The sequence below is a fragment of the Abramis brama genome (genome assembly GCF_963993115.1).
Source record: "Abramis brama genome assembly, chromosome: 19".
Taxonomy (NCBI): domain Eukaryota; kingdom Metazoa; phylum Chordata; class Actinopteri; order Cypriniformes; family Leuciscidae; genus Abramis; species Abramis brama.
In genome coordinates, this window is record NC_139981.1 from 22,750,981 (window position 1) to 22,768,040 (window position 17,060).

Below are 17,060 nucleotides of genomic sequence, written 5' to 3' on the forward strand. Positions count from 1 at the left end.
AGAAGGCTTTTTTGGCTGAACTATTGTTAATTCCTGAAGATAAATAACACACTGATGAAATTCTTGAGATGTGATCAACAATATTACATTATCATTAAAAGGTGATGGCTGATTAAACAGAACTAGCACAGTTAGATTTTAACTTTTATTACAGTGAGATGTAAAGTCGGAAGGCTCTTTCCATACCATGTCTGCATATTTGTAGCAATATATAATACTTTTAGTAAAAAATAATGTTGCATACTGTATAGAAAGCATGAAAAACACCTCACCAACCAAAATTACTGAACGATTCCAGAGGCTGTCATAAGCTTAGCTGAAATGATGTGCGCTCTTAGAGCAGAGAAATGGTCCAGGCTGCGGTTGACGTATCTGGGCCGCCATCCTGACCAACACTTTTCAATCCGTCAGTTTTCTTACCTCCCAAGTTTCAAGCCCTAACTGGAGTCGTGTCATATTCTGGTGCTAATGATCACGATTGTATCTTCGTAGTACATAATAAAAACTTTTTATTCCTTATCTACAAAATGAAAGATACAAATAAAAACCAGTTGGCACTATGCTTGTTCTGTTTTGTTTGCTTGTGGAATCTCGCCATTGAAATCAAATATGAGTGCACTTTTTAAAGCTCTTGCTCACAATTCTCTATTTCTCACATTGATTGAAAGGGTTGTCATTGTCTTTCCGAAAAGTCTCATAGCTTGTGTTCTGAATGAGGGAACCAGGAAAATTTCACTAAAATATGCATGAGTATCGTAAGTGTGCTGATTGCTTCATAAACAATACATTTTATGTAGATACAGTCGCCAACAAAATGTAGCTGTACTTGATGATGAATTAAGTCCTAAGCAGTTTCCAAAAGCCATTTCTTGAGTAATAAAATACATCTGTACTAATGGTTGGAATTAGGCATGGATACGGTCTCTGAAAGAGTTATTGGAAGACGCAGACAGAAGAGTCATTGATCACTGGAAGACAGTGTGATAGGTGGGACACTGATGAGATTTCATGTATTTAATGGCAAACTTGAGTTCCTTGCTCTTTTTGTCCCACTTGTGGATGGACATGAGCAGTAACTGTTGGTCCACTTTGCGGCCCATGATGAGGAAGTTGCTCCCGAGATTGTCCAGTTGTGAGCAGGGACAGTTTGCTCCATTCTTGATGTATAGTGTGAGCTTCTTTAGGTCTTTCTTCCTCAGTATTCCCATCTTCAGAACCTTCTTCTTCTTCTGTGCTGCGATAAGCTTGCGGTCACCTTTTTCCTTTTTCACCTCTTTAATCTTCATCTTGATTGCTGTAGGTAAAATATAGAAAGAAAGAAACTTAGAGCAGGAATTCCCAAAATAAATTTGTTCAGCCACAATTTGACGTAAAATACTTCCTTGAAATACCCCTTGAGATTTTTAGTTCACGTTTCAATAGTTCATATAACTCAATATATCCACTTGTTTATTTTTTATACAAAAAAATATTATTATTTCAATTTTACATTTTTATCATTTTTTTATTAATTATTAGCTTTTTATCAACTCACAAACCCCCTACAATACCTTTGTGAACTCCCAGAGGTTTGCGAAACCTGAAATGTTCACCCAAAATGTCATTAATATTTATTAGTGTCAGATAATTTTAATTAAAAAAATTAAATTAAATTGCAGAACAACTAACAGTATACGGGTTTGGAAAGACATGAGGGTTAGTAAATAATGACAGAATTTTCATTTACGAGCGAACTATCTCTTTAAAAACACCAAGGAAAGACCAGAAATACCCTTTGGAAAAAAGGTCTGGGTACTACGTGTTGTCATTTAACTTTATCCATTGGAAAAAATGGGAAATCTTCTCATGGGACCCTTGGTCACACTCCGGTTCTCCCATATATTTTTGCTGTCTCAAGCAACAAGACCTTTCACAACGAGCACACAGGAAGAACCAAGGCTATCCAGAGCGCTGGAATAGTTTACACCTCCCCGGAGGAGCATCATTTAAACATGGACGGCACTAATTGCTCTCACCCGGGAGAGGACGGAGAGTGGAACGGAAAGTTTTAAAGACAGATGTGAAAAGTGAACACACCTTCGGTAGCCTGTCCACATAAGCCACTAAACCATCCTCTTTTGAACTTTTTCTGAAATTTTCATATTAAATATTTTTTTAAGAATTGTTTTGTGTTTTGTTTTTGTGGAGAATTTCAACAAGTTTCAACAAGCTTATCCTGAGACCTCATTTCAGATGAATGCATGAACCAAAAAACTACATGAAATCATAAAAGGGGTCAAAATGACCCATACTGGAATTAATGTTTTTCTTAAATGTATTATTATTATTTCTTTTTCATCCTATGACCACAAAATATGAAATTGAAATTGATGAGAAAAACTTTTTTTTTTTTTTTTTTTTTCATGGAATATCAAATAAATAAATATTCTTATTGATAATATATATATATATATATATATATATATATATATATACGAGTAAAATCTGTAATTGATGCTATGAAACAGAACTTATCCAAACATGCTGAGAGCACATTAATCAATGACAACATTTGTGGGTAACAAAAGTTATGGTTATCTGAAGTTGGCTGATCGCTATGATTTTCAGGAACGGAATTTTGAGAAAAACAGGTTTAATTAACTGTCACTTCCTGTTAGTGGGATTGGCGCACTTTTTTTATTGTCTTTTTTTCATATCACATATTTTAGTAATCATCATAGGTATCATTCGAAAGCTTACAAACTCAAAATTCATCATGTGAAAACCGTTTTGAAATTGGACGATTGAGAGGCGAGCAAGACCTTTTAAACGAGCAGCTAGACTCCGTTGTTCTCTTGTGCTCTGCTCCGCATCTCACGATAACGTTGGATAAATAAAATATAAAATAAAAAAAACTGCGTGCAGTTGTAGTTTACACAGGACTGGCGGGAAATGCGCATTGATATACCTTTATTCTAGAAGTTATTTGGTTTATTTTGATAGGTGAATTGTCTTTGTAGTGTTAAGAGAAGGAGAGCTGTGGGCGTTTTTTTTTTTTTACATCTGCCGTGCGTGTTTTTAAAGAGAAAGACACATGCTGAGTCCCAATTCGCATACTATCCGTCCTAAATAGTATGCGAAACTAGAATTAGTACGTCCCAAATCGTAGTATGTTGAAATGAGTATTCCCAAGATACCCGGATGGTCTACTATTTCCGGTTAGAATTCGAAGTGCAGATCAATGCACACTCTAACGGCTAATATTGCCCACAACCCATTGCGTGCGGGAGGGAGGAGCTTTGTGGTGATGGTGGTGATGATGTAAACATGACAGTCGGACGCAGCAGCGGAGATGCGCCCTCAGTTTTTAAGTGTAAGAATTCAAATGTTTAACCCTAATTAAAGCTATATTTAACCACACTGACTTATTTGTTGTAATACTGTGGCTGTACAAATGTTAACTTTATCAGTCCAACTAAAAGACACATGGTTACTACACTTTTACTATAGTAAAAGCATGGTTCATTTTCATCGGGGTATTTGAGTATTATACATAATGATGAAATTAAGTTTAAAATATGTTAAACAATAGTTATAGCCTACTATAAACTTTAAATATTTTAACTCAGAAAATAAGTAGCTTTCGTTACACACATTGCACACAATTGCACATGAACGTCAGAACCAGCCGCCTCACAAACGACCTGCGTTTGGTTAATCTACGACGACGCCCTGCTTCACTCCTCAATTTGGTAGAACACATTGTAAATGTATTGTGGAAAAAACGATGAGGAAAAAAAGATGGGAATAGTAAATAAAATTGTATTGGATATGAATGAATGAAATGTAAAATGTTCTGTTAACAGTCGCGGTGTGCGTAACTAGGCAACCACGTTCAAGTTCACGTTGCATGACGTCATCGAAGTAAGTCCCAGAACGTGCATACTCTTTTGCTACACACTCAAAAGTATGTACTTTTTCCTCACAAAAAAAAGTACATACTTTTAGGTCGTAGTATAAGTAGGCGAATTGGGACTCAGCAACAGTCTTTTCAGCTTGCCACTATAAATCGCTATTTTCTGCACTAAACTAGTGAATTTTGCCAAGATATATTCAGAGATGATAGACAAGATGTTATAGAATATTAATTTAGCCTAATGAAAACCCAATTTTGACAAAAAATAAATAAAAATAAAATAAAAATTAGACCTGAATTGACCTGAAAACGTTGCGCGACATCCGATGGGTTTTTCCCAGATCACATCACAAATAATTTCTAAATTATGGTGTGGGTACCTCGTTTAAGTCCATGTGAAGTCTTGTTGCTTAAAATATAGTGCTACTGTGTCAGGACACAATTTTGAAGGCTCTCAGAGCCACAGTGTTTATTTACGCTTTTTGGGGGAAATCAGCTTTCGAATGACATTGTCTCTCTTTACATATCAGATAGATTGAATATATTTTAAGAGATTTTGCAAAACTACAAAACCATACAGCTAACATACCTAACTGTAGTTCAGCTTGGGGTTTTTCTCTCTGATTCAGGTGATCGCTCATGAGTCATGACCCATAATGCTTGTGAGGAGTGAGCACGCCTGGGCAATATCGTGGTGACAAGTCAAAACCACAAGAGCTGCTTTAAATTGCTGGCAGTAGGTCTGACAGCAGATGAAGTAAGGCAATGAGGAAAAGTGTCGCCCCGAGTATCTGCAGCCTTCTTTCAGTAATTCTGAAACCAAAACTTATATGTCCATAAGGCTTTGGGAGTTTTTATCAATCGAGCATGTTGTGTTGAAAATATTCTGAATGGCAAGTAGCATCAAAAACAACAATGCACATTATGATTTTACAATAATTTCTATTCTATTTTATAATTGAACTGCATCAACCTTTTAGCCTAGCCAGTGAAAACTATTAATATGGCAAACCAACATACACACTGAAGTAATTCTGGAATATACACTGTGTATATAATTAGCCAATCCATGGTAATGCTGTGATTATTGTTGGATTATGTTAAACTCAAAACTTCAAACTGCAGAGCTACGATGAATCTTTAAAGAAAAGACTATTGCTGAACTTTACCCTAATCGGCCTTCCTTATATAATGGTGATTAAAGATCATTCAGGCTGCTCAAAATCACAATTAGAAGGAGGAAAAAAGTGAGTCTCAACCCATGAGGTCATTTTTTTTTCTTTTTTTTCTTTTCTTTGTCTTTAATCCTGTAAAATGAAAATAGTTTTGCCAACACTGATGCTGAAAATTGGAAAGAAGATTTAAAAAAAATAAAAAAAATAAAATAATAGGCTACTAATAAAATGGTGTATTGTGCATTTGGTCTTTATTTATTTATTTATTTATTTTTTACTTTAATTTTCTTCCAATGATGATTGCCTGAACTGGATAACAACTTACCTTGAACTGACCTTCAAGAGACAGTTCACCCCAAAATGTAAAATTCTGTTAAAATGTTGTTCTTAACCTGACCTGTATGACTTTCTTTCTTTTTCAGAACCCAAATTATGATGTTTGGAGAATGTTGGGGTCCAAAAAACAAACAGTGGATTTGGACCACTATGGACACACAAATTTTATTTTAAATATATTTTTCTTGTTTTCCAGAGAAGAAATAAAAATCATTCAATATTTCCATCCACCTATTTTTATGAGCATAACCGGGATATTGCATAAAAAACGCTTGAAAAGGCCAAGATACACATGAATTCTATAAATGTGCACTAAAAAAATATATGCGCTCCATTGAGGCAGATACATTTTTTTTTCAATCTGATAAGAAGACATGCGCATAAACTATGATGGCAACACATTTACCGAATAAATCCCTCAATGCGCAACAAAAAACTCACATGACTTTGCAGCAGATCAGTTTCATCGCACAGCATCTTAAATGTAGGTTTGATCGTTCTGAAATGCCTGAGCCAATGTCTGTCATAAAACTTATTTGCTTTAATTCCCTCCCAGAAGAGGTTCATATGATTGTGTTCCCAAAAATGTTCTTCAAAAAGGAGAATGACAAATCAGATATAAACAAAACTAAGCCATTTAAAATCCCAAAACCAAACTTAAAAACAATGGATTTCCTTAGCGCTACATCAAAAATGAAAATTAACTGTGAATAGACTCTAATGGAGAGGTTTCTCGGCAGCGGTCTGCACATGCACAAACCTTAAATCATTTGATATGTGTGCTGCTGTCCAGTATGTGTTGAATACACTGATTACTGTTAGATTGTGGAAACTGGCCGTAACATCCAACTAAGATTAATAGAGCACACTATTAAACTTACTATCACAATAAACTGTACAGCACTAGTTAACAAACAACAAGTCATGTGATCAGGTACCAGTGAAATGGAGATCAGAGGAAGAAATTAATCAAGCGGTAATATCCTGTCATGCATTATGCTTTCAGTATGTGGAGTATCTCAAAAGCCAGAACTAGAGGATTAAAAAAAAAACACATTATAACTCTCTTTGTGATGTCTGCACTTCATTTTCTGAGTTTAATGTGTAAAATCTAGAACATACACTTAGGCTACTACTAACAATATTTTCTAGTGTCATCTGTCAAAGTTATCAAGGAAAATACATGCAAATCCAAGAGAAACAGGCCTCACAGCCAAAGATAAGTCAGGCGTATGTGTGACTCTACAGTGCTATAATCCTCGGTCCTCTATAGGGAAGGCTTTTCAAATGACTTTTAACCTTGAAACTCTTTTATTCAATGCCAGAGACTCATTCTAGAGATTCACATTTGACAGATCAATGGACCTCTAGTCAGAATACATCACTTTCATACGAACCATAAAAAATCCCAAACTATTAGAACAGGAATCCTCCAGCACCATTTAAATCTGGATGTCAATTCCATATGAACTCATGTATGTGACCCATGCATTGAAAACAGGTCACTTTGCTGCATGTTTGTGGTGTTTTGCTTATTTATTTGGAATTTGATATCTTCTCTAATTTGAACATATGTTGTAATACATTTGTCAAATTTGCATTTTAACTTTCCTTCTGTAATTTAATGATAAAGCACGATGGGATGTTTAACAAAAGTAAAGTCAACTCTTTGTATGATGGAAGCATGAAATGTTGTATTTTTGTTTAATTTATATTGTCTTTTGATGCAGTTTGAATGTTTGTGAGCACTGTTGTGGATATTCTGCTGCCTGTCGGGAACTAATAAATTATGAAATTAATGACAAATATTAACATTGAATTATTGAAAAATTGACATCCTTAGTTTAATTTAATAAGTTTCCTGAGCCAGTTTATTTCATGTCTACGGTATTTAGTATCGATACTGAGTTACCTGAGCCTGGTTTTGTACAACCTTAGTCTAACTAGATCTGGGCATCACCCACTAAAAACATAAAAACACAAAACATGATATATATATATATATATATATATATATATATATATAGATGTCCATATCTACAAACACATCAATATGTAAATGCATACATATTTGCACAGTATATTTAATGCGATGCATAGCAGAGCAACCTCATATTGTATCTGCTTTTTCTCATGAAGTCACATTTATGTTCACCCTAAATATTACAGTGGCTGCTTTCCCATACAAGCAAACCGCAGGCTTTCTCATCAGTTTTTTCATTACAATTTTTTACCATTATGAAGAGATCACTACTCTAGAGTTATTTAAGTTGTCAAATTTGATGTCTTAATAAAAGTTAATATCTTACCAAAATCACTGGCGCAGTAGTGCTCCATTATGGTGTCTGCTTTCAATTCGTTGTCACAGGGTGGACACACTTTTGAAACTACAGGGTAAAGGAAGGAAAAATTAGTGTCTCATAAAGAACCATTAAACATAAAATGTAGCCATTAACAATAAGTACACCATTTTTGGTATTTAAAGAAGACTAATACATTTTTAGGTAATCTAAAAATACTGTATGCTTCAGACGGTAACTTAAAAAAATAACTGCTTTTATTCTAGTCAGAAATATAATGTACCTGTATTATGATTAAATGAACCTGACTCCATGTATTTTTGTCAGCCATTGGTCTAACTAACAGATAGCCCCGCCCCCAAATTTGGTCATTGGTTGAGCCAGTGCTGCTGTGTCATATTGGCTGAGATTTTATTGGTGTTCATTGATGAGATAAACTGTTATCTGAGGTCAGTAGCAATGATACAGTAAGTTCAGTGAAAGATTCAGTGCAGTCAGTTAATCACAGAAGACTCAAACAAACAAATAAAGGGTGGGAATGTTTCACATTTACTAAAATGATTGGTTTGAAAAAATGAAACTCACATGTGATTGTTTATGCTAACAGCTCTAATATGGTGTTTGGTTTAGTGCAGCGAGTATAACGCGAGTTTCATTGCAATGCTGGACTCATGTAGGGGCAGCAAGCCAGTGCTAATGGACCTTAATCCACAGTGTTTGAAGCCATGAGAGGAAGAGGTTTGGCAGCTGCTAGTTTTATTTCCTCACAGAGGAAAGGGAAACAAGATTAAAACTTTCAGTGGTTCATCACTGTGAAATCACATCCCTTCAGATCATGGGCGTCGGAAGAAAAAAAAAAGTGGGTGGGTCCTCCCCCAGAAAAATGTTACTGGAGTAAATACCATTTCATGTAGGCTATTCTGGTGCCTTTTAATTAAAACAAGTAAACTAAACTCCACTTCACGTCGGGCGGTTCTTTGCCTCCACGTCATGCATTAAATGCACAGCTATCCGTGGATTATCCCGCTAATACCATGGTCATTTGCCAGCAATGACAATTTAAAGCTGTTATTGATGTTTGCAACGCAATATTTGACTGAAGGGTACAACGGGCGGTTACTTTCGTCAGTTGCAGCTCGTTGAGAAATATAATGTGAAATGGACTTGAATTTATTAGGGAATTCCCTAATAATTGGATTTGACTGATGGCTCTGAAAAGCGAACAGACAAATGCGCTGAATTAGAGACGGTAAAAGTAAGTGGGTCCAATATCATTGGTCTTAAAAAGTGGGTGGGTCTTGTCCCACCCATATACAATGGTTCCGACGCCCATGCTTCAGATAGTGTGTGTACAGTGTGTCCTGCATGTACCTGGACTATAGTCTAAGGGGAAAATATTTTTGACCTCTCCATAACAGGATTTGAATGTCAACCAGAATATTTTACACTCGTTGCAAACGTACGAAAACAAATGCAGGGGTGAGCTTTTAATAGGACACTGTGAAATCATTCTTCTCAGCAGTTTGACAGTGAAAATATTCACTGGAACATGCAAACAGATTTACATGACCTTCTTGGTAGTTATTTGCTTTTCTTATTGTTTAACTGTAGATATACATGTTTATCGTGCCACCTACTGGGGTACTGGGTTTCTGTTTAGTGGGCTTAAATTACTGTATAACTCACATACTGTACATGCTCATATGGGAAAATTAATGTAGTTTTTAACTTAGTTAAAGGGGATCTATTTTTTCCATTTTTTTACAAGATGTAATATAAATCTCAGGTGTCCCCAGAATGTGTCTGTAAAGTTTTAGCTCAAAATAGCCCACAGATCATTATAGAATGTAGAAAATGGTAAGGCAAATAGATGCTGTTTTCGTGCATGTATCTTTAAATGCAAATGAGTTGCTGACACATTTTAATGGTCATCAGAATTATAAATCCTGCAAAGTTTTTTATGTATGTACATTTGTAACACAGCAGTCACGTACTGTATGAGATGTTCCTCCCTCCTATCTGCTTCGAGGTCTTGATAAATTGTGGTATTTCTTTGTTGTTTAGAATCCAGTATTCCCATTATTCTTTTCTTTTATGAGTTTAATTAAGAGCCGTCTCATCTTCTGTCCGAACATACAGCGCCATCTTTAAAGAATGATCGACTTTTACGTATGCACCACATGTTTCAGGACACACAAGCCAGGCCACACGTCTCAGGCCGGAAGTGAAGGCGAACCATATATGGTTTAGAGCGGGTCTTATTAGAGTTTTTTTGTGTGTGTAATTGTCTTCAATTTGAAGTAATACAAGCTATTTTTGCATGGATTTGATAGGATTGATACACAATATTTAATAACAATACCTCTAATTACTAAAAATACATGATTCGATTGTTTATTGAACATTCATTTCTAGGCTTAAGATTTTTGATGAAAGGATCTCAAGCTGACTAGTTGAAGACATTGCTGTAGCTACACCCATTAATAGACACGGTACTTCCTTTAAAATAAAGTAATAAGAATGTCATGTCCGCATCACTTTTACATGTCAAACCCATCAATTCTTGCCATCTACAAAAATCCAAGCCAATGTTTATTCTCGTTTTATTACGAGCTCTGTCGTGTTCTCTTTTTGCTGGCAGAGTGTCATCTGTTCTGCGTTTTTTTTTTTTACAGGTAATTCCCTGGAGATTGGAGATTTATAGCAGCTCCATGTCAGCCTTTCTCGCTCGTTGTAACAACTAACCTCTGCCACTCCCACACCATACACGCGTCAAAGTAGCCTGAGCAACTTTTCTCTATTTACAGATATGACGACACACACATGGTTGAGTGATGCAAGTGCGCAATTTCCTGCGAAAACCATCCCGACAGGTCTAAACCATAAACACTTATAATAGGCTTACCGTAGTGAATCAGGGTAAGACGAACACGTTTTGGAAGAAGGATTGCTCTTGTATTGACTCTTGGTTGTAAGTGTTTTAAAGGATGTTATTTTTATTTTTTTTATAAAAGTCTTTTATTCAGTAACTATGTATTAAATTGATCAGAAATTACAGTAAAGAAATGTACATTATTTAAAAAAAAAATCTATTTCAAATAAATGCTATTCTTTTCAACTTTATATTCATAAAAGAATGCTGAAAAATGTATCACGAAATTTGCATATTAGAAAGATTTCCGAAGGATCATGTGACACTGATGACTTGAGTAATTTGGAGTTATAAAAATATTTTACAATATTACTGTATTACTGTTTTAAAAAATGCAGCCTTGGTGAGCACGAACGACTTCTTTCAGAATTATTAAAACATCTTAGACCCCAAAAGACCCCAAACATTTGAGCAGTAGAATATATAATGATTTTTGTAAAGGTTTTATTATCATTATTATTAAATTTTTGAAGAAAATTTTACCCCATCTCTTCTTTGATGTCTGATAATGGTTCTTTTGACATTCGGGTATAAGTGTCAGGTGTATTGTCCAGTTCCAAACTTCTGGGCTTCTATCACATCATCAATCTGCTTAACCGAGGAAGAATGCTGGATGTGGCATGTGAAAATTTGGAAAAGTCATTCATTTGTACAGCTAAAAATATAGAAAGCTCTGTTCGATCTCTGTGGGGTGGGTCTGACGGAACAAACCATGACCAGATTGGCTAAAGCTTGAAGTTCTCCACTGAAATCAACCACACAATGAAGTTTGTTATATCTGATCTCTGAGGTGACGAATATGATTTTGTCATTTATTCAGCACAGGTTCTCCCTTGAGCTCACAAAACAAAAGCATCTGTTAACAAGAGCTTACATGGCTCGTCTCCAGACTCCCCCTTCCAGGTTAAAAACCAAGGGTCATAGTTTATCACCCCAGCCTCAAGCACAGACATAGCGGTAGATAATGAGGAGAGGGGTCAAAGTTCACCAGGCTTCAGTGCACAGGTCGTGGGGAGTTGAACCCCTCTGTACATTTTAACCGTCATTTGGTCCCTGAGCAGAAATTCCCATACATTCAGCATTCAGCAGGGACGAAGACGTGACGTGGACGGCGACTTGCACACACTGAGCGTGCTGTGGAGGAAACTTTTGTTTCGTACTCGCAGGCCGTCGTGAGCTGCATTCTTGAAGCTGAAATGTCTTATTTGCACAGCAGAGCGATTTATTCTGTTTTGCAGGGTGGCTCGCTGGCAGGATGCCTGGTAGAAACTGAGCCAAGGCATGTGTCAGGAGACTGAGCGAGGGTAATTCTGCAAACTGAGTTTCTGCAAGAAGCGCCAATTCAGAGATTGAGTGATATCAGAGCAATACTTTTTTGTAATGTATTCCCTTAAATTTCCTGTTGGATACTCTCTTGTGTTCGTTGAAACGTGTAAGAACTGCTTCTGAAAGAAATGTTTTTAATAAGCAAGAGTGCTTTAGTTTCTGCATTGTAAATGTTTTTGTCAGGTAACCTAAAAATGTGGTTCATTTGGTAACATCAGTTGTTTTTTATTCAAGTGTACTGACCAAAAAATGATGACCTAATTGGTTGATATTATTTTTTGGGTAAAATTTGAATAAAGCCAGATAAGTTATTGGTTGTAGGGTCAAATTGTCTGTCTGTCTGAGTTTTTTTTGATTTAGACAAAAAAAAAAAAAAAAAAAAAAAAAATTCTAGTGGCCACACAAGGAAGTTGTCACAAAGGCTGTATCTCAAACCAGACATTCATGCAAGAGTCAATGATTTAATGAAAGTATATTTTGAAACTGGAAAGCCTGAACTGTGTTTTCACAACAAGAGTATTTTTCATAAATGATTACCTAAAACGATTATTTATACTACATTTTAAATTGTTCACACCACACTACGCTGTTTACGAAATTGTTTTACAGGTTAAATTTGATACAAAACCTATAATGTGTGACTGTCAGGTTTCATTGTGACTACACACTCCATATAGTGTGACAACATGCCCCACTATGCTGTCACAAAAATAAATGATTTTTTTTTTCTGTGCAATAATAATGAAAGTGTCCAAAAGTTTTTTTTTATTTTTATTTTTTTTTTTTTTATGTTTGTCTACCTATACAGAAATGAATGTTTTTCGTGAATTGAGACAATTAGCACCAGTCAACCCTATTATTCATTTAAAGTACTTGAGTAAAATCTCATATTTAGTAAGACAAGAAAACCGTAAGTGATGCAATCTGTCACTAAGACCTTCCCACAGTTTGTCATCATGGATATAAATGTAGTTTTTTAAGTCCTCACAGTTTCCTCAGAGAGCCTACAGGTATTTCTGAGTCCGAGTGATTTCTGCATCGCTGACTTCCTGTATCACAGTTTATGGGGGAAATGCTCTGTTTAAACTATGCACAGGTCATAATTTTATGGGTCATTTGGACCCATGAAGTTATGAGCAGCAACACTTTGGACATAAAACATTAATCAGGATGAAAAACTGCTGTGATTTATGTCTGTTTAAATTTGCAGTGAGCGGAGACAGAGACAGGTTTACATGTCTCCCCAAGCCGTCCCTCAGGCAGCAGCGCCTCTGGATTCAACAGAACCCTGCAAACAATGGAACACACATTCACTCTAATCTGAGCTGGTAGATTTGTTTTATCTTCTACATTTCTATGTTTAGCCTAATTAATTGTCTCTTTTCTGTTATTTTGTTAAAAGGAGACCCTAAAAAAATCTAGAGCGGCAAAACGTATGATTTTCAAACAGGTTTCACAGACACCATCTGTCATTGGTCAGCTAATAAATAGCCCCGCCCCACTGCTGAACCAATGCAGTAGTGATTTCACCACCAACATCCTTGTTGATCCTGGAACAACATTCCAATCAACCAATCAGATTAGAGGGATAGGTTTACAGTTAATGTCAAGTTTAGGCTTACAACAAGATTTAAGGGCTTCTACACAATTTATATTCACCTATCATTTCCCTCTGATTTTAGGGATGTTATGGGTAGGGTTAGGTTTAGGGGTAGGGATAGGGTTAGGACTATGTTTTTGAACAGGAATGTTGTTCCCGGTTCAACAAATGATGTTGATCCAGGAGCATGTCTTATTTGGCAAAATCATGATGACCACATAGCTGTCTCTGCATATTAAACTGGGATGAGAGAAAATGTTTTAACAATCAAAGTGGTTTAAATTCAGGTTTAAATTCATTTGAACTTTATAATCACAGATTTTAAGTGGTAAATATGTCATAAAACAGGATGTATGCTGGATTTTTCAGAGGAGCCAATAAAAATGGTTCTTGTTTTGGCTATTTGTCTGTTGAGAACAAGTCTTCTATTTGTAGAATGAACAATATTTTTTAAAGAGGCTTTTTGTTGCACTGTCCAATGTGATTTACTGGAATGTATCTCCAGAAACAGCCCGTCAAACATGTCTGTGGCTCTGGCTGTGAACGGGCCCCGTCCCAGGATTTCACCTCAAACCACAGGGGAAAAAACAGCTCTTCATGTCCCTGTGTGCCGGAGCTGACGGCTGCAGGCTGGAGCGACTTGCCGTGTCAAACGAGGGTTTGTGCTGTCATGTTATCTCTAGAGCCCTGTTTCATGTCGATGTGCACGCTCACCAAAACACACATCGCTGTAAACGCTTGCCCGTGAGCTACTTTCCCATCCAGCTGCGATGCAGAGAGCTTTTTGCTTAGTTCTGCTAGTTTTCAAACTCTCAGTATCATGTAATTTCAGAGCATGCTATGGCTGTAATCGATATTGTCTCGAAGGTCCCACTCTTACTCTGCTTGCTCTTGAGTTTGCTGCAATTTTAAGCAGCTTATTTTTCTAACAGAAGCCAAGCTATTTAATTCTGAAGTATGAAAACAGTATTGTGGAGTCACATTTTTTCAAAAGCCTCTTTTTTTCCTTCTTTGAGAACATTGTAATCCATCAAATCTTAGCAGTGAAAAGAGAATTTGTGTGCATGTTTACTTATGTGAATGGAGACATATATAGCATATATATATATATATATATAAAGCCAATTATGACTACAGACTAACCCAAACATCTCATCTTATCCCTATTAGAAAATGTGACATTTAAAAAAACAAAAAACAAAAAAACATCCATGTATGTTTGAATCAGTTTTACATTTCAGGATGTCCCTAGATGTTCCCAAAAATAGAGTTAAGTATACATAAGTTTTCTATTCTACCCAACTTTTTTGAATGAAAAGTATAATTAGATACCATTTAGTAATAGTCCAATTGTTATGTTAGTTTTTATTTATATATTATATTTAAATAAAAGGAAAGCTGTGATTAAGCACATACAGTAAATGTGATTCATTTTGAACACAGCATACAGTAATGCATTCATTTCTTAATGTTTTGTATAGGGACTTGTCATTTGTGTATCACTTGTTGCATTTTTGCAATAATCTTTACAAATGGTTGAGAAAATGAATGCATTTTACAAACTGACAAAGAATAAGATTTGTTTGAGTTATTTTTAGAACTTTTTTTTTTCTTCTTGTTTTTATGTTTTTATTAAAAGAATAATAATCTTTTGATAATCTATTGTCCTGTATATATGGTTTAACACCATCCTCAAACTGAGCATTAACTACACTCCTGGCTATGTCTCTTCACTTGTCCTTCCTCTTTCTATTACAATAGTCCTTCTCGTTTCAGTCAGACAAAGTAATGTACAACTTTTCCGACTAATTAGTGATCCAAAGGGTTTGGCTGCCTGGCTAATTGGAAACCTAAATGCACGATTAAACAAAGAGAGGCAGGGCGCAGCAGGAACGCTCCTCTCCACATTCCACATGAGATGTTTGCTTTAGATAGTGAAAGGTTTTTGTCCTTCCAAGAGCTTTTCCTAATTTTACTTTCTCTAGAGCTCTAGGCTAAACAAAGCAAGAGAAAATCCACCAATGGGCCTTATTGTATAGATCTATGGAGACTTAGTGATTATAATTTTTGTACTTTTTAAGCAAAAAGGGCAGGTTTTAAAATCAGAAAGTACTGATGCTTATTATAGGTTATCAAAATGTTTAAGAAACAATACCTAAACAAAAAAAACCTTAAAAAACAGATAGTTCTGTTAAAAAAAAATAATAATGTATGCACCTCTCGTGAATTTATTTATTTATTTATTTTGTTGTAAAATTAGATTTTTAGTCTTTTGCCAAAATTTAGTTTACAGATACAAGATTGTCACATCTGTGTTGCATTAATTTCCTATGTCAATTCATTTTTGATTTTCACTGAATGAATCAATAACAGTCATCTTTATATCTAAAACCACAGTATTCTTGCAGGTCCTACCTGGAGTCTGAGTGGCGTGAGCCGGCGAGAACTGCATGGGAATGCACAGATCGTTGTCGATGGGGAACTTCTCGCACTGTAGCATCTCTGGCCAGGGAAAGCCGTAGGTCTCCATGACCGGGGCGCAGCTGTCCCGCACCGCCTCGCACAGAGACCTGCAGGGGTAGATGGGCCTGTCCAGGCATACTGGAGCAAAAAGGGAGCAGAGGAACACCTGCGTGTCAGCGTGGCATCGCTTTGCCAGTAGTGGCACCCAGCTGCCCGCCTGCTGCTTGACCTCAGGCATGGTCTCGTGGTCCAGTAGGTTTGGCAGACGCATCTTTTTGTAGCCCACGTTGTAGCAGAGCCGCAGGTCGGCTGGGATATCCACACACTGTGGCTGCTTGGCATAGAAGCGACCGTTGTGGAAATTGTCCGATTGCCAGCTGTAGTAGTCGTACTCCTCTGCCGAAGCAGCTGAGGTGAGCAGAACCAACGCCAGGGTCACAGCCTGGGTCAGAGACACCTGCCTCTTCTGCTCTGCCATCCTCCTAAAGCTCTGCTGTAATTCAGAAGGGGAATGGGGGGAAGCAGATCAAAAAGAAGAATTTTAATCCTTTTTGTTGTGTTTGAGAAGAAAAAAAAAGACTGGGTTTGTGCTGGGTTTTCCCTCCTTCTTGTTTCTGGTTGCCCTGCAGTTTATTAGAAACTCCTGGTAGCAGGCAATAGTGGAAGATCTCAGAGCTGAGCTCTTTTCTAGCTTGACTCAAGTGCACCTAGTGTATAAAAAGACAGTGGACTCAGGGCCCTATGAGCTGACAACCCCTGAGTAAGCTTGCCCACCCACCTCCCACTGGTTTCCCCTGTCCACCATAAGCCACGCCCCCTCCCAGCAACAGCCAACTGTTGCACAGTGGGCGGCACCCCTGTAGCCCACCCCCCTCGCAGACACTTCTACAGGCAGACCACGCGCTGTCCTGCAAGCACAATGCATGCGTGGAGTGTGCTGGGCTCATTCAATTTCTCTTTAGCTCTGAGGACACACAGATTTTCCACACATATCATCAGCCCCGGCCTTTCACATTCTACTTTATTAGGAAAT

At 36.8% G+C, this 17,060-nt stretch overlaps 1 protein-coding gene across 1 annotated transcript; it reads right to left on the reverse strand.

The window, feature by feature from the left end:
* Nucleotides 1–492: 492 nt before the first annotated feature.
* On the reverse strand, nucleotides 493–16,789 carry sfrp5 (secreted frizzled-related protein 5). The gene is made up of 3 exons (XM_084093283.1): nucleotides 15,980–16,789; nucleotides 7,716–7,793; nucleotides 493–1,294 (listed from the first exon to the last, which is right to left on the reverse strand). Exons 1-3 carry the CDS (start codon nucleotides 16,503–16,505, stop codon nucleotides 966–968), a joined length of 933 nt encoding a protein of 310 aa, XP_083949409.1. The 5' UTR covers nucleotides 16,506–16,789; the 3' UTR covers nucleotides 493–965.
* Nucleotides 16,790–17,060: the final 271 nt, after the last annotated feature.